The sequence below is a fragment of the Neopsephotus bourkii genome, unplaced genomic scaffold, assembly GCF_033783945.1.
Source record: "Neopsephotus bourkii isolate Nb327-2 ecotype Australia unplaced genomic scaffold, CSIRO-AGI_Nbou_v1 NB_659, whole genome shotgun sequence".
NCBI lineage: Eukaryota > Metazoa > Chordata > Aves > Psittaciformes > Psittacidae > Neopsephotus > Neopsephotus bourkii.
The window spans coordinates 8917711-8934756 of record NW_026901158.1 but is presented as its reverse complement, the minus strand read 5'-3'; the positions used below and the strand labels follow the sequence as shown (position 1 = coordinate 8934756).

General features: G+C 50.3%; 1 protein-coding gene across 2 annotated transcripts; it reads left to right on the top strand.

Moving 5' to 3' along the window:
* Positions 1-5921: 5921 nt before the first annotated feature.
* TMEM268 (transmembrane protein 268) lies at positions 5922-16875 on the top strand. 2 transcript variants are annotated; one of them, XM_061352936.1, is made up of 9 exons: positions 5922-5939; positions 7959-8283; positions 9844-9953; positions 10400-10507; positions 11969-12118; positions 12997-13107; positions 14285-14365; positions 15602-15787; positions 16546-16875. In XM_061352936.1, exons 2-9 carry the CDS (start codon positions 8178-8180, stop codon positions 16777-16779), a joined length of 1086 nt encoding a protein of 361 aa, XP_061208920.1. In that variant the 5' UTR covers positions 5922-5939; positions 7959-8177; the 3' UTR covers positions 16780-16875. The 2 variants fall into 2 exon arrangements, with proteins under 2 accessions (XP_061208920.1, XP_061208921.1); XM_061352937.1 differs by lacking the exons at positions 12997-13107; positions 14285-14365.
* The last annotated feature ends 171 nt before the right edge of the window (positions 16876-17046 follow it).

Genomic DNA, 17046 nt, shown 5'->3' with positions numbered 1-17046 from the left:
TCAGGACCCCTTTGGGAAGCAGGGTGAGGGGAAATCATGGCCTCTGATCCCTGTTAGATCCAGCGCCTCTGCTCTGCCTGATGATGCTTGATAACTTTTGGTCAGTTAGGAGCCAGTATGGGTTTGATCCCCTGAGCATTTGTTGTAGTTTAGTGCAAAAACATGAGAGAAAGGGCTGGTGACGAGCAGGAGGGTTGAAATGTGTGTGCAGTGGTGGCAGGGCAGTCCCTCCCCAGTCAGTAACAGCCTGGGTGCTCCTTTGAGGAGCAAGGCAGGGCTGCTGCTGGAAGATTTATTCTGTGTGCGATGGCAAGGGAGCGTGCTTGCTTCTGCCTTTGATTCATGGGACTTCCTATGACATAAGAACAATCATTCATCAATTATTTTTATAGAAGCATTTTGTGTGATGTTTGACTTGGGTTTGTTGCTTTCAGAGACAGTAATTTTCCACTATAAAGATACCCCTGCGCCCTTTTCCCTTCCTCATTTCCAGGGTCCAGAGGAATAAAGGTGGGGAATCGCTCACAACCCCAGGTGTGGAGTCTGGACTTAACTGGGGAAAATCTTTCCTTAACTGGGGAGCAGTTGTGACGGCAGGGCTTCATCAGGAACTCCCCTGGCAACTCCATTTGGACAGTGTCAGGACCACAAGAGGGGACCCTACGTTTACCCAGGCCTGTGGCTGCTGCTGAAGGTCAAGGAACCACTCCTTATTCTGCCTTGTGGTGGCAGGCTGCTAGATCATATGTAAATGAGACATTGAAGGTGTTCCAGCGTTTAAGTCCAAATTAGGCAACCTTAAATTCCTTATTCTCCTGCCTTTGAGGTCCCTACACAATTCCTCATGATCTGTACTGGAGATGCTCTCTTAGCTGTTCTGCTGTAGCATCATGCGGTCCCATCTGTAGGTTACAGGTAACTATGTAAAAGGATTCCTCTTCCCTCTGCCTGTATGAAACCTGCTAATTTTCCTCATCTGGAATCTTTTCCTCTTTTACCCAACACCACTAGTTCTTGCATTAATAAGAAAGACAAGCCTAGAATCCACTGATCCCAGCTGAGATTTTGGCTTCAAAGTATTAAGAGATGATCCAGACCCCTCAAGATCAGTGTTGTCTTGAACGAGTTCCCCAGCCTAATCCAGGAAAGGTGCAGTGTAATCTTTCTCTGAGGTTGAAAGTAGAAAGTATTAATTTCATGCAGAAAAGATTGTATCTCTGACTGACATAGGAATAGAAAATAAATAGCTATTAAATTACATTTGGCTGTCTCAATCTAATAAAGCATCTTCTGGATCAATAGCTGAATCATTAGCCAAGGCACATAGCAAGCTTCCCCTCTTCTCATTTGAGATGCAAGAAAGAGCTTTTTACATTACCATAATAAAAAAGAAGAATACTTTAAGTCTTCACAGGAAAAAGGCAGAAGTAAGGGGGAAAAAAAAAAACCCAAACCCCTCACTTTATGCCTTAAGCAAGTGTCATTTTTCATTTGAAACGTGTAATTTAGGGATATTGGGAAATTAAGGTTTATATTTAACGACTGTCTATCTGTCAGAGTTGCTGAGCTGTCTGACAAACCATAACCCTGAGTGTGTGACAGGAGTGCAGGAAGGGATGGGAAGGGCAAGACAAGGCTTTCACCCACTTTGTTCTCCTAATTAAAGCTCACTGGGGAAGAGTATATAAAAGGTGATGGAGCCGTTCCCCACTGAAAATGCAGTTTCATCAAAACAAAAGGAGATCTGCCTGTGCTGGCTGCTGCTGAGCCGCACACAGGACGTGAGCAGGGAGAAACTCCAGCCACATGCAGAATAAAGCAGGACTAAAGGATATGTTATCAGCCTTTCCAGTACTGCAAGCCAGTGAAGTCTATCAACCTGTGTAGTGCATACAGAGAATATGGTCTTAGGAGCTGGACAGCAAAAAGCAGACCAGAGAGGATACATGGCAGTATACATGGTTTGGGTTGGAAAAGCCCTTAAGATCATGCAGTTCCAACCCCCTTGATAAGATGATAGAGGATGAAGTTATCCCTGAGGACAGGAGGCATCGGGGGTCACTGTCACTCTGGGAAAGCAATTCAAGTGGTGGATGTATTTTTCCTTGGAATCAGGTTCTGTGTAATATATTAATTAATGCAGCACGATGGAATGGGGTGTACAGTTACAACATGTGTCCAGAGAGCAAACTGGGAACGGATACAAACAGTGCAGAGGACTGAATCACAATTCAAAATGATCTTGATTAATGGGGGCATATAGGGTTGCTGGGGATGGACTCTTCATTAGGGACTGTAGTGACAGGACAAGGGGTAATGGGTTAAAACTTAAACAGGAGAAGTTTAGATTGGATCTAAGGAGGAAATTCTTTCCTGTTAGGGTGGTGAGGCACTGGAATGGGTTGCCCAGGGAGGCTGTGAATGCTCCATCCCTGGCAGTGTTCAAGGCTAGGTTGGACGAGGCCTTGGGTAATATGGTTTAGTGTGAGGTGTCCCTGCCCGTGGCAGGGGGGTTGGAACTTGATGATCTTAAGGTCCTTTCCAACCCAAAGTATTCTATGATTCTATGAAATGATCTGAAGCCAACAGCAAAAGACTCCCTGAGGGGAAGTGTAACAATGAACTAAGAAAGGTGAAACCAAACCCAAGGAATCGATATCCAGTGCAGAAACTCTGAAACCAGGGTGAACTCCCCCGGATTCAAGATGTTTTGGGTTGGAAATGAAGTCACTTCTGTGCAATGTATTGTTACAAGGGTCCTGCTTGAGATGGAGCTGAGAATGAAGGCCATGTGGTTGGGTTCTGTCCCCCGATAACTGTTGGCTCTGGCAGCTGAGTTGTGTTGGAGGGAAGGGGAAGTTCTCATCCGACAGGAAGGTGGAAGTGTCCCCTCATGAGACGGCTGCAGTGGGAGCCCATCGCTTCGTTATCAGAGGGTCAAGCAGAAAATAGGCAAGCGAGGAAAGGGAGGGGGACTTTGCAAATGGCTTTGCCATGTGTTAATGGAAGTCAGGACATGCTTCTTCGTAGGATCCAGTGGGTGAAGCTCAGTGGGAACCTCAAGCTGCCTTGGCTCTGATTTGTGTAACACAAATCCCCAGCCAGCACAAGCTGAGTGTACAGCTCACACAGCGCTTCCTGGAGTGCAGAAGTCTGCGTTTTAATTCACCCTCATTTAATTGACTCTCATTTTGGTTTTGGGAAAAGCTCATTTGCAGACCATCTTTTCTGAACAGGGAAGACCTTAATAGCAGCCTTCTAGTACCTAAAGGGGCTGGTAAACCTGGAGAGGGGCTTGGGACTAGGGCCTGTAGGGACAGGCCAAGGGGAATGGCTTGAACCTGCCAGAGGGGAGACTGAGCTGAGCTCTTAGGCAGAAGCTCTTCCCTGTGAGGGTGCTGAGGCGCTGGCACAGGGTGCCCAGAGAAGCTGTGGCTGCCCCATCCCTGGCAGTGTTCAAGGCCAGGTTGGACACAGGGGCTTGGAGCAAGCTGCTCCAGTGGAAGGGGTCCCTGCCTGTGGCAGGGGTTGGAGCTGGAGGAGCTTTAAGGTCCCTTCCAACCCAAACCAGGCTGATTCTATGGGCTTTGTCAAACAAGCATTTCCGGTCTGCGCTGGGATCCTGCCAGCATCATCCCTCTGTTTTGCCATCAAATTGATCCATATTCCTGTGAGCCTTTACCTCACTCTCCACATTCCTTTCTCATTTACTGCTTGACTTCGTATTTGCTGTTAATTACAGTTCTGTCTCTTGGCTTTAAGAGGGTTAAATTTCTTACGCTGAAGTTTTGCTAGGGGCATTAACAGGTGGCTTAGGAGTGTTACAGACACAGCAAAAGGCCAATGTACAAGTACAATAGCAGCTCATTGTCCAGCCCAAATCTAAGGTATGGTGTTCATTGTTATATATCAACCAATGGATATTTTATCGACTGTTCTGTGGGACCTGTGGCTACCGGACACCTGCTTGGATTGAGAAGGAACCTGGTAGGATCTCACCTAACAAAAGAAAAGCATCAGGATTATGCCCCAAATAAGGTGATCAGAAAACACATGGCAAAGGTTCCTGAGAATGAGGCTTGGTGATGGCTGAGCTCAAGGAGAGTCAAGCTGGGAGACCTTAGCTCCTTAGAGCCCAACCTGCAGACCCATCATCTCCTTTGGGCCAGAGCTGTGAGTTCAGGGAGGTGTTTAGATGGAAAACCATCTCAGCAGAACAACTGGAAACCCTTGTTGTCCGTGCAGGGGGGGTTAGCTGCCGTGGAGCTTCCTCCTTTGTTACACGGATAGGTGTGAAGCAGATGCTTTGAAAACCTTCAGAGACAAAGCTTGTCAGTCTAATGGTTTCTAAAGCTTCGATAGTGTGGACTCCTTGGTGCTTCAGAGCAGCAAAACAGGGATTGCTTTAAACTTGGAGTAAGTTTCCCCCCCCTACACCCATCTCAGTTGAGCAGGATCGTTCTGCCTGTGCTATGGGATGAGGTGAGGATGCCGAGATCAGCCCATCCACGCACGTCTTGCTGAACCAGGGGTGTGCACTGTACACGCTGCAGGAGCTTAAGAACGTGGCTTTCAGGTTTATTGCCCCCACAGAGCTTTGCCTCGGGCCTTTCCTGGCAGCCAGCTGACAGGGCTCTTTCGAAGCACTTTGGTCCTCACACTCTCCCTCCGTTGGGATCTTTGTGTGGGTGAGAAAGGGAGGAACCGAAGCCAAAGCTTTTCATGGGGAGCATTTGCAGCAGAGCCTGTGGTTTTGCATGGGCGGGGATTTGAGCTGCAGGCAGCAGCAGGAAGCTTTATCTGATTTTCTCCATACCTGGACCGTGGTACTATGCAAGGTGCCAGTTTCCAGTGTAACGAGATCCCATGTGGGTTGAACGGCTTTGGAGCCAGTTCTATTCCCATTGCTGGTGCAATGAACGCCTGGCTCGGCAATGTCTGAAATCCACCCCTGCAAGAGGGGAGCTGTGTTTCCTCGGGGAAGTGAACACAGGCACTGCAAGCAGCTGCTTTCTTCTCTTGTTAAGCCATTTGCCAAGGCCGGCAGTCACTGAGATCATCAATTCCCTTCATTCCCAGCCTCCCCTGGCTTTTGGCAAGCCATGAAACCAGAATTCCCAGGCCGATGAGCCGTTTTCCATGCAATGTCTCTCAGTGTTGTCTCTTCACATGAACACAAATGACTCCTCCAGCACGTGAAGCTGTCCTGGGGGCTCTCTCTGACCCTGCTGTTTTCATTCTGAGTCCAGCATCCAGAGAGGAAACTCGCACCCATCCTCTGTGCCAGCAGAGCCTCCTGCTTGAGGAGGGTGCAGTTCTGACCCCCTGTGCTATTCCTGCTTCTCTGTGCTTTAACATCACCTATTGCTGGATACGCAGTGACCCGTCCTCAGCCTTGAGGTCTTTGTTCACCTCTCCTCATTTCTCCAGCCCTCGCACTGATGCTTGGCTTTGGCTCTATTGGCAGCAACCAATCTGATGCAACCTTGAGAGTCCTGCCCAGCTGATGGAGGAGGAGGAGAAGCCTTCTGCCTGTGCCACTTCAGCTCTTCACTGCCTTTAGGGTGCAGCTCTGGACCCCAACCCTGCGGAGATGAGGATAACTCCCATGGCAGGATCTGCTCCCATGGCCGTGGCTTTGGTGGGGGAGCACTGTAAAGCGTTAAACCACACTTGTGAAACCAGCCCAGGGCAGAAGTCACATGCACGAGGGAGACGCTGCAAGTTGGTGCTTGCAGCTCATAAGAGGCAGTGCGGAGGTGCAGGCTCCTTGCCTTGGTGAGCCCTGCCTGGTTAGCCCCTGGTGCCCAGGAGATGCAGCAAGGAGAGTGACCCAGAGCACAGGCTGGGGCTGTGGGGCTGGAGACCCCGCATGGGGCAGAGGGGAATGGCAGCAGATAAAGGACAGTGAGGAGGAGGAGGGAGCTGAGCTGGATCAGGTAAGCCTGCACCGGTTGCTCTGGAAGTGGAGCAGGTATTGCTGAATCCTTCTCTGCTGTTTAGCTGGGGCTTGGAGGGGTCCTATAAAGAAGATCCATGGCCTGAAGGAGGCAAGGTCACCAGAGATGTTGGCATTGCATAAAGGGTAACAAGAGGTAAAGAAACAGAGTGCAGGGGATGAGAGGATGCCCCTCGTGCTAGCACAGGGAGGATGTGGGGCAGACCCATTTCCACACACGGGCGGTTGTTCTGCAGTGCAAGGCCAACCGAGGTCTGTGCTGCACAAAGAGGTGAAAGCAAAGCTGCTTTTCCTGATGAGCTTGTCCTGGCTGGGGAAGGCTGCTCCCCTCCTGTGGGCTGGGGAGGGCTGAGCCCTGTCCCTGCTGCATCCTTCAGGCTGAGCCCTGATCCTGCTCTTGCTTCCTGGGACTGTCTTCAGAGACTCAACACTTCCAACGTCTAAGCCAGAGCGCCTTGATTCATCTCGAAGGTAATGACAGCAGCACGAGGTGGTAGGCTTGATTAGTTTTCCCTTTGTCTCCCTTGTTTTTTCACTCCCTTCTTTGCTGCTTTGTATGGGGATTTCTGCCCTGTTTTGCATTTTCCCTTCTGATTGACGCTAACCTGAGGGGATTGAAGGCAAAAAGGGGAAAATTCACTGAATCCCCCTTTTGATGCTCTGTAACATGGCTGCCCATGCTCTGCAAGGGAAATCTTGTCTCTACGGTGTAGAATGGGAGCTGTGCCCATCCCATGTGCACACACTCACTGCACACACCCCTTGTGCGATGTGCACCTTGGCTGATTCCTTTAAGTGTGTTTGCAGCCCTCTGCAGGCTTTTTCTACAGTCAAAGGGGCCTTCTGTGTTGTCAGCCTGCTCTAGGGGAAGGTGTCCCTGCCTATGGCAAAGGCTTGGAACTGAATGAGCTTTAAGGTCCCCTCCAACCCAAACCATTCCATGGTTCCCTTGCCTCAATTTCCTTTCTGACAGTCCTTCAATCGGTGTCTATCCTGATTTAAGCCAACCAAGACAAGCAGCAGCCAAAACCAAAGCAATCCTTTTTGGAAGGAGAGTGGATGAGCATTGCGAGGGACCTGGTGCTAAAGTAAGGGCGAGCGGAGGTTGAAATGTAAATGCTAGCTTTGGAGAGCCATGGGAATTGGGTAATTGAAGAATAAACCGCAGAGTCCTCCAAGCATTTGCCTTAATAACCACCCACAGGTGGCTGTTAAAGGAGGTTCGAGGCTGCGTCAGCAGTGTTTGCCTGGAAAGCCCATGGGCACCGTGCCTGCTGCGTGTGCCCATCAGCTCCTGGCACCGCCCCTGGTGGAGAGGAGAGGGGAAAGGAAAGCAGAGACCTTCGAGGGCTTTGCTGCTGCTGGGTGAGGGTTCCTGCTTGCCTCTGCCTTCGGTGGGTGTGCTTGTCTTCCTTGTGTGCCCTGTGTCCTGTGTGTGGTGGGGAATCATCCGCCAGTGTCGGTGCATGGGGCATGTAAATGGCTCTGCTGCTTCTGACAGTGCCTGCTGAAAGCAAGAGCAAAAAGCCTCTTGGCTTCATCGTTATGCCCCATCCCTGGCAATGTTCAAGGCCAGGTTGGACACAGGGGCTTGGAGCAAGCTGCTCCAGTGGAAGGGGTCCCTGCCCATGGGATTGGATTGGGACTGGAACAGCTTTAAGGAGCTTTCCAACACAAACCAGGCTGGGATTCTGTGATTCACAAGGAGAAATCCTGCCTCTTCCTTGACTAACTGTTTACAAGATAGGAATATTTAAGGATGTTGGGATAACTTAAGCCACATTTAAGGGTAACTTCTCTACCCACTAACAAAACGTAAAGGTAATTGCAGCTAAAGGTGAGGCTGTGCATACTGCACTCATGGCTGGCCAACACCTACCTGGTGATAACATCCCATGGGAGCGGTGTCCAAAGAGCGGAGTACACCCAAGCAGTGTGTGCTGTTACCCTTTCCCTGCTGTCTCTGCAAGGTCTGGGATGTTCTTTCTCCCTTTTCCAGGTCTGGAAGATGCCTTGTTGCCCATGGAAAGCAGGATCTCAAGGAAGCCGTCAGTGGGAGTGGGAATGAGGATTTCACCATCTGCTCCCCAACCAGCAGAACAAGCCACCTGCCTTGGGGCTGACGCCGTGTTTCTTAGCCGTGGAAGATAAGGCAGATGCACAAAGTGCTGGATTTGTGACAGTACAGCCCAGTCCCCACAGGAGAGGCACCTTCAGCATGGCCCATACAAGCCAAACTGGTGGAACTGAGAAAAACGGGTCACTGCCCTCCATCCTCTACTGTAAGAGTGATTTAAAGGAAGGATCCCTGCAGTGGGTGAAAGGTAAGTGAGGAACTCGAGATGTAGGAATGAATGGACATCCACCTATAGAAAACCAGGATCCTGGAAGCCCTCTTCTCTAGAAGCCTTTGGGAAACATCACTTGTGCTTTCCAAGTGGCTCCTTTTGCCCATAGCAATTTGCTGTTTCCCTGTACCACTGCTTCTAAAGCCGCCTGAGGTGCTGTGCAGAGGTAGAAGGCAGTGCTCTGAATGCCTGTTCTCACAGACACCTCTCTGCACCATTCAGGGCACCCTTTCTGCTTGCTGGGTGCATGGCACCTCCTTAGTGCCCAGGCTTTGCAGGGGTGAAGCAGCTTTTGTCAGCCCAGAAGAGGCCAAAGAGCTGAACCCCTCTTCAGATCTCTGCTGTCTCAGTTTGGCACCCAACTTGCTAGACTTTGTGCTGAGCATCCTGACCAAAGGAGGACAGGGCAGTCAAGCCCAAGGCTGAGGTCATTTGTTTTAATTCTTGCTTTATACTCACTGCCTCCGCTGCTCAGATGAAATAAACCTCAGCAGACACAGGACCTTGTTATCCTGGAGGTGTCAGATGCATCTGCCCTTCTCATCTTGGCTCGATGCAGTCACACCTCTACTGTAATGTAATTGCCTTGTTTCACTTGGCATCTCCTGTTCCTAAGCAGTGAAGAAAGGATGAGAATGAAGGATGTAAGTGGGAGAGAAAGGCTGAGTTTCAGCCAGCGCAGCATCAGGGAGCAGCCCCAGGGGACACATTGCGGATCTGACCCCGGATCTGCAAAGGGGAAGTGAAGCCGGGTGAAACGTCAGTGAAACAGGAGCTTGGCTGAGCAAGCACTTCCTTAGCCTTCATCCCTTCCTCTTGGTGCAGCCCTGCTTGTGTAAACTCTGTGTGCCAGATGGGATGCCCGGAGATCGCAGCTCTCCCGTGCTGCTCCCAGGTGGCTCTGCCTCAGCTCCCAGCAACCTGCTCTTCAAATCTAGGGCGGGTTCTCCTCATCTTCCCAGGCTCCTGGGTCTCTAGAGCACAACCTTGATCCCAGCCCTAGCTGAGACCAGAGCTGAGGGCCCTGAGCAGAGCCAGGCTGCCCAGGAGCACTGCTGGGGCAGGGAGCTGGATGCTGGAGGGAGCTCAGTGTGAGCCACATCCCTGCCAATGTGGTGGTTGAGAAGCACTTTGATTGCTCAGGCTTTGTTCAGGCTTGTGATGGATGGGGTGGGTGGGCAGTGGGGGACCTCTCTAAGAGATAGGGAGCTCAGAACACCCAACAGCTTGTGTTCGTTGTGCTTTCAGCTAGGAACCAGTGAGGCAAGGTGTTATCCTGCTGATGGTCAGAGTTGTGTTATCTCCTTGCTCATGGAATGCGTTTGAGGTGTCCCCCCTTTCTGTAGGCTGTTTCTTTACAGGGGACATGAGGCTTCTTCCAAAGCTCCTTGTGAAGTCCTTAGAGATGTCCAAGGGGATTCTGGGTCTGTTTGAAACATGTTGGGGTGGTCTGCATGCCTCAGCCTTCCCTTTGTCTTGTGCTGGGAACAAAACCCTTGCCAGAGCTATGCTCATGCCTCCTTTGGGCTCTTGCAGAACCCTTCAACGGGCAGGTGCTCATGGTGCTCAGCATGGACAACAACTGCTCAGCTACCTCCTTTGATATGGAGCTTTGTGCAGAGAAACTCCAGTCCCTAGGGGTTCAGGTAAGCTCCTCATGTGTTATCCCCCCGGGGTCCCTGTAGGAGTGAACACAAATGGGATCAGCATCATTTGCATCTGCACCCACATCACAGACAGCTCTGCTTTATTCTTGTTCTGACAGTCACTTGTTTCAGTTACACTCCAGTCTATTCCCCATGGGCTGCTGATCAGCTGTAATCTTGGCTTAAACTACCATGAAGAAACTAATTCAACACAGTGAGCTGCTTGAAAGTCACTCTGAGGGGTTGGAGCATCCCTGGGACAATCTGTCCTTTGTCTGTTGTTTTGGTCTGTGGTAGCTGTATGGATGAGATTGGAGGTGTGCTGTGGGACACAGTTTGAGCTGCAGTGAAGCCTGGCCCATAATGACTGCCCAGGTTAGGTTTTGATGAGATTTGGAGCCCAAAACTATGGTGTGGGTCCAGTTTTCTGCTTGCTCCCTGAGCAGGTGGCAGCGGAGCAGTGGAGAAGGTTGGTCCAGGATGCTGTTCTGAAGCCTGAAGTGAGACGGTACATGTTCTACAACTCCAGGGCATTCCAGATAGCCATTGCTGTGGTAAGTACTATGCAGCTGGGTTCTTGTGCCCAAGGAAGGAGAAAGGCTTAGGTGGAGAGGAGATGCTGGTTTTCACATTATAGGGGTCTCCTTGGGAAACCTCAGTGCACAGGTTTTCTGTGGATGGAGGTTAAGGCACCATCTCCAGCCACATGCTTCCCACCAAAGCATGGCTGAATAACCAGCCTATACCGAGGTAGTTGTACCTACAACAGGCTCTTTTTTTAACTTGATTTTTAGCATCTGTAGCGATTCTGGTCCTGACACTAATTCAGACCAAAGGACCAGTAAGCCTTTTGATTACTGAGGGATTTTCTAGTTTTCTTCTGGTGAGCAAAGCTCCTCTAGAGACCCCAACCATTAGCATCTACTGGAAGGCCAATACTCTGCAGCGTGCTGAGAATGTGATAAAGTCTGACTCCTTCGTTTAGCTGCACTGATTCTTTTGGGATAGCCATTATATGTGTCTTCTCCTCATTTCCCTAATGTGGCAGGAACTGGTGCTCAGTTTTTTGATGGGTTAGTACCTGTTTAGTGTAAATACATTACATTAGTGCAAAATGATGCTGTAACACAGTGATGCTGTGACATGCTGTGCTGTGTATGTCTTATTTGCTTCTAGGCAATCTCCTTCCCAAATATATGTTCTCCGAAGTAAAGGCCAGTTGAATTCAATTCTGCCTGCCTTTGTGCAAAGGCCAGGTTTGCCAGTCCTTAACATAGTCCTTGACCTCAATGTCAGCATCACCATTTATTGTGATCGAGTAGTGTCTGCACCTCCTAGAGTGTTTTGACACAGGAGCTTTCTAAATGAAGGGACTGTTAGAAGTATTATCAATATACCTTGGTGAGTGCGTTTCTTATCTAAATGGAATAACTCAGTTGAAATCCTTCCTAGGTATGAATCATCCTTAACAGCTCACTCTGTGATGACTGGTAATACTTTATAATAAACTAGGGCGCAGAGTCCTTCTAGTCCTTTCTTTTCTCTATTTATTAATGGAAAAAAAAATCAGCTCTGTCCTTTTCACCTTCTGAAAATCTCATGTGACAATTTATGGCAAGTTATTGCCCTGTGAGGAGGGACTGGTGGATGTTTCTTCTTCCCCTGAGGAGGGAAGAGAATCCTAGAGGAGGCCACGGAGGGGGTGGGGTTGTTGGGGGTGGGGTGGGTGGGTGTGGGGGGTTGGGGGGTTGGGTGTTGGGGTGGGGGGGTTGGGGGGTGGGGGGGGGGTGGTTGTGGGGTGCCCAGAGAAGCTGTGGCTGCCCCATCCCTGGCAGTGCTCAAGGCCAGGTTGGACACAGGGGCTTGGAGCAAGCTGCTTCAGTGGAAGGGGTCTCTGCCTGTGGCAGGGGTTGGAGCTGGAGGAGCTTTAAGGTCCCTTCCAACCCAAACCATTCCATGGTTCTGTGACGTTTCTCACTGTCACGGTTCGTGTCTGTTTCTCTGGGTTTTCACAGGTTTTCTACATGTCTCTCTGGACAAACATTTACACCACAGTCCAGCTGTGCTCCTTCGGACGCTACTGGGAAGCCAGCGTGCTGGTGACCCTGGCTGCTGTAGCAGTCACTGTCGTTGTGATCCTGGTTATTGACCATCGCCAGAGAAAGGTGAGAGGGTGCTGCTTGTGTGTAGGCATAGGGAGCAGGGCTTCCTCCCACCAGAGTGCTGGGATGGGGGTTGAGAACGTAGTTATCTGGGGAAGGAAGGCACGACTTTACATCAAACTAGGAGATCAGGTTATGCAGCCACGATGGGTGTTGTGATACCTAAATGTAGGTCTGGGAGCTGGGCAGGATGGCCAAAAATCTCTCCTTCTTGGAGATAAAGCAGCCCTTGCAGGGCATGGTTCATGTTCCCATTGCTTGTGGGAAACCAAGGGAGCTCACCAGCAGAGCTGGCTCCTGCCCTGCTTCTCATGGTGGCTCTTGGCTTCCCATTGCCTTTAAGAGCTTCATGCACTTGTGGTGCTGGAGCCATGGGGTCGTGGTCCAGGCCCTACCACACTGCCTTGCAGCAGGTCCAGAACAAAAAGGCAGCTCCTAACCCATAGGAGTTGCAATAATGTCATTAACCCAAGGTAGACTGGGCAGCAGAAGGAAAAGAGGAGATGCTGTTAGCACGAGAGGCAATCAACCTGCAGCAGCTATTGCTTGGTCAGTGTCCAACTTTTATTCATAGGAATCACAGGGGTATGGAGATTTCTAAGGAGTGAGCTGAAGAATAATATTGGGAAGGCTTGATCCAAAATCCAGAGGGGTCTCTGCACTGGTCTGAATGGATTTTGAAGCAAGCCTCTAATGACAGCTCTGCAATGATTCCTCTAAGGGAAAACCTGGCAAACGTGTGAGTGCACAGAGGTGCAGGACAGGAGTCCTTTATTTGGGCACTGCTGTGGCATGGAAGCAAGAACATGGTTCTAGAGGTCAAAACCACTGGCCCAAGTTCTGCTGCAGAGCATGTTAACTTCTCTTGTGTTCTTTAACAGATTAATGTGAACACAGACGTGAGGCTGGCCGCTGTCAATGAAGTCTTTATCAAACACAGTTTAATTCTGGGCATTACAGATGTCCTGGATGGGCCACACAGCATCCTACAAGTATCCTTTCTGTAGGGAGCTGTTTGTGTCCCTGCTGGGGAGCTGATGATATGGAGCTATTTGTTGATATTATGACCCATGAGGATTTCCAGGGGGTGGGATGTCTAGGATTTGTTCTCCCATTGGATGACATGAGAGATTGGGGTTTTTTGTTCTATAAATGGGGATTAAGCTATGCCCAGAGGTAATTGAAAATAATACAACTAAAAGATTGAAGTGGGATTAGTCCTTTGGGCAAGACAATTATTCCTGAAAGTGTATTGTACTCACATGACAGTGATGATTCTGAAGATGAGCAGAGTGACAGCAATGGGCCTTTGGCAAAAAACGCCCAACAACAAGAAACCAACACAGAGCAAACAGAAGTCTCCACCCCTGGGCTCATTTGGTGCTTTTCAGAGATACCTTTTCTGCACTAGATAAAGGCTTAGGGGAAATAAGAGTTTCAAGACAGCGTGGAAGTGTTAGAGGAAGGTGAGAGATGCTCCCCCAGGTTTGCTGGTGGACTTCACACTACCCCATGTATACAGAGATGCATGAATGGAGGGGGACCAAGGCTGAAGCACAGTGTCAGAAATGGGAGCAGGGAATGCTGCAGGAGGGCCAGTGGGAGTGAACTTGTGCAGAATGGGGAGGAAACACTAAAAGAACCTGAACTTCATGGGTTTTATAGACCACCATAGTTTTACACTGCAGTAAGTGAGAACTAATCCAATGAACCTCCACTTACCAGTCCCAGAACTGCCTGAAAGCAGAAAACAACCCAAAGATTCAGTTGATTTTGGAAAAAATAAATGGAATTAACCCCTAGAACAAAAGGAAAGAAATCAGGAAGGGGGTTAGGGGAACTAAGTCAACATGACCCTATATTTAGATGTAAGGCTTCTGAGATGAGTAATGGGCAATGCCCTGGTTTATCCCAGTGTCAGCACTAGGCTGCAGAAGGTGTGTAAGGACTGGCTGCCATGTGGGGCAATGTTCCCCCTTCTCCACCACCCCTCTGCCCTTTCCCTTTAGCTTGGCTTAAAATTGGCCCAGTGATGTTATGTGGCTCCTGAGTGTATCCTGGGCATCCCACAAGCACCAGCTACCTCGGTTCTACCCATACCATGATCCGCAGGGAGGGCTGCAGAGGGGGAAGCATGGAAAGACTCCTTCCTTAACCAACCCATCCCAGCTGTGGTTTGTGCACTTCAGCCCGGAGCGCTGCCTCCAGTCCTTATCAGCCCACATCATGGACCTGCAGAGGACCCGGGAGGTAAATGATGCTCGAGCTCTCATGGTGACCTGTGCAGGGCACTCTGATGCCCCAGCTTGGGTGGGATGGAGTTGGGCAAAGCGAACCAAGTGTCTGAGTGTCCTCCTGGCCATCCCCTGCAGTGAACTGGGAGCTGGGCAGACTGGGAGCTGGATCAGCTGCATCTGTTGGTGCCCAGTTCAGCAGGAATTTGTTTAGGTGCTGTGTGTCTGGGTAATGAACTGTATGACTTTAATGAAGGAAAGGCATCAAGAATCAAGGGCAAATCTGGAAAGCACGTGTTGCAATTTGAAATAAGTAATGCCTTGACCTGTCCTACTGCAATGAATGAGATACCTGAGGAGTAAGTGCTGGGTTTGCTGTATGAAAATGATGTCCTCTCAGCCTTCAGGGACTGTTTCCTCCATTTGGTTGTATAAATACACAAACCCCACGTTCTCCTGCACTGGAGGGTTGTGGGATGAGAGGTGAAGGGGGTACAAACAGTCTGAGAATCTCAAGGCGGCTCATCCATCACCATGGATGGCTGCAGATGCAGGTTGGAGGTGAGCAGTCACACGTCATGTCCCGTATTGGCCGATATAACTCATCTGGCTTTTAAAGACTATTTTAAAGACAGGTTTTTCCATGCCAGGCTGTGACCATTGTGCTGGGAGAAGTCACTGAAGAGGCAGCTGATGGCAGCAGGGATGTGGGATGAAGGCATCCAGCTGCAAGCGCTGGCCATGGCTCTTGGGCAGTGCTGCTGTGTTTTACTCTTGGGGTAACTCCTAGGAGTTAAGAGCACGAAGGAGCAAATCATAGAATCATAGAATAGTTCAGGTTGGAAAGGACCTTAAGATCACCCAGTTCCAACCCCCCTGCCATGGGCAGGGACACCTCACACTAAACCATATTACCCAAGGCCTCGTCCAACCTGGCCTTGAACGCTACCAGGGATGGAGCATTCACAACCTCTCCTGGGCAACCCATTCCAGTGCCTCACCACCCTAACAGGAAAGAACTTCTTCCTTATATCCAATCTAAACCTCCCCTGTTTAAGTTTTAACCCGTTACCCCTTCTCCTATCACTACAGTCCCTAATGAAGAGTCCCTCCCCAGCATCCCTATATGCCCCCTTCAGATACTGGAAGCTGCTCTGAGGTCTCCATGCAGCCTTCTCTTCTCCAGAGAGGCTGTCCTCAAGGCACCACTGCCTTCCTGGCTCTGGAGGCCCCAAATCTGTTTCTGTTCCAGCCGGCCCTGCGGCACAGCCTGGATGAGCTCTGTGTGGTTATGGAAGCAGTGGTTTCCCCTGACCTGGGCACGGAGGAGGAGGCTTCACGTGAGGAGTCCCCTCTGTTATCCAGTGGGGTGAACGTAAATAAGGAGCCTGTGACATGCAATGAGCTGCTCCACCTTGTTCCTGAGGGCCCACCAGAGGTAAGGAGAACTAATATCCCTCCCTGAGGAGCAAAGGTACCAAATAGCATCTCCAGACACCTTTGATTCCAAAACCCATCCCAGCAGCCCCTGGCCATGGGGAACACCTCCTTTATCACTAGTAGAAGCTCCTGGAAGCTTGGACACACTGCCTCCAGCCCTAACAGTGCTGAGTAGTAAATGAGTACTGAGCAGCTAGTGCTTAATCCTCAAGGAATTAAAGGATTGGGCTTTGCCTTGCTGGTGGCCGGGGTCCCTGTCTGGAAGGCAGGGGTCTGTGCAGAGACCCAGAGCCTCTGTTCGGGCTGGGGACGAGGCCTGGATGTGCCCAGCCTTTGTCTCCTCCATGAATGTTCTTTCAAAGACTTGTGCCATGCTGAGCAGCAAACGTGGCCTCATTCCTGCTCAGCAAGAAGCTTCAGATGGGATGATTTGATTCATTTCACAGTTTTCCACTCAGTGTTACCAAGTGAATTTGGTGCAGGTGATGTCCCTGCAGGTTGAAGCTCTAGAGGCAAAACAAGGCAATCGGAGGCAGGGACAGAGCAGGCAGGTCCCCAAGCAGCCTGACTGCTTGGCCACCCACTGGTGGGGTCATGTCACACCAGCACTGCTGACCAGACGGGGATCTGGGACAGTTATATATGCTGTTGGCTTCGCTCCTGTTTCTGTCAGAGAAGGACAGTCCTTGAATGGGGAAGCAAATGGCATTTAATGTGTCATTACTTGTCCTCTGACTCCTTCATTGCTTGTTCCAGGCGATGGCCCAGCAGCTCCTGGTGCTCTTCAGTGGATGCTATGTCCGGCTCCTGGTGACGGGGCGGCTGCCCCGGGCCGTGGCAGGGGGGCACCTGGAGCAGAGCAGCGTGCCCTGTCTGTGCCAGTTCATCCAGAGCTCTGTGCTCAACGCCCACCGGAGCTGGTTCATGGCATGGGGACCGGAGGGGGCTGCAGTATGCAGAAAGGCAAGCTGTCCATACACAACAGTGTGAAGATGTCATGGGGCAGAGAGGACGGCTGTGATTGCTCACCCTGCACTCAGCTGGATGAACAAGTGGAAGTAGGACTCTAATAAACCATACAAGACACTCGGTGCCCGCTGTGGTCCAGTAGAGCTCAAAGGGCTTCACTTTGGACTGCTATTAGCAGGGTCACAAGGTGATTGAGTTTAGGCATTAATCTCCATCCTGGCCACAACTTAATAATTCCTAGAAATGTCTCAAAACTCAGTACCAATGGTACTGTTCCACTTGGGTTAT

Bases quoted from the DNA above. Each gene is read 5' to 3' on its own strand.
- TMEM268 (XM_061352936.1), top strand. From the start codon at position 8,178: ATGGCCCATACAAGCCAAACTGGTGGAACTGAGAAAAACGGGTCACTG. The intron at 8,284-9,843 runs GTAAGTGAGGAA...GGGCTCTTGCAG, and splicing joins ATCCCTGCAGTGGGTGAAAG to AACCCTTCAACGGGCAGGTG. The intron at 10,508-11,968 runs GTAAGTACTATG...GGGTTTTCACAG, and splicing joins TCCAGATAGCCATTGCTGTG to GTTTTCTACATGTCTCTCTG.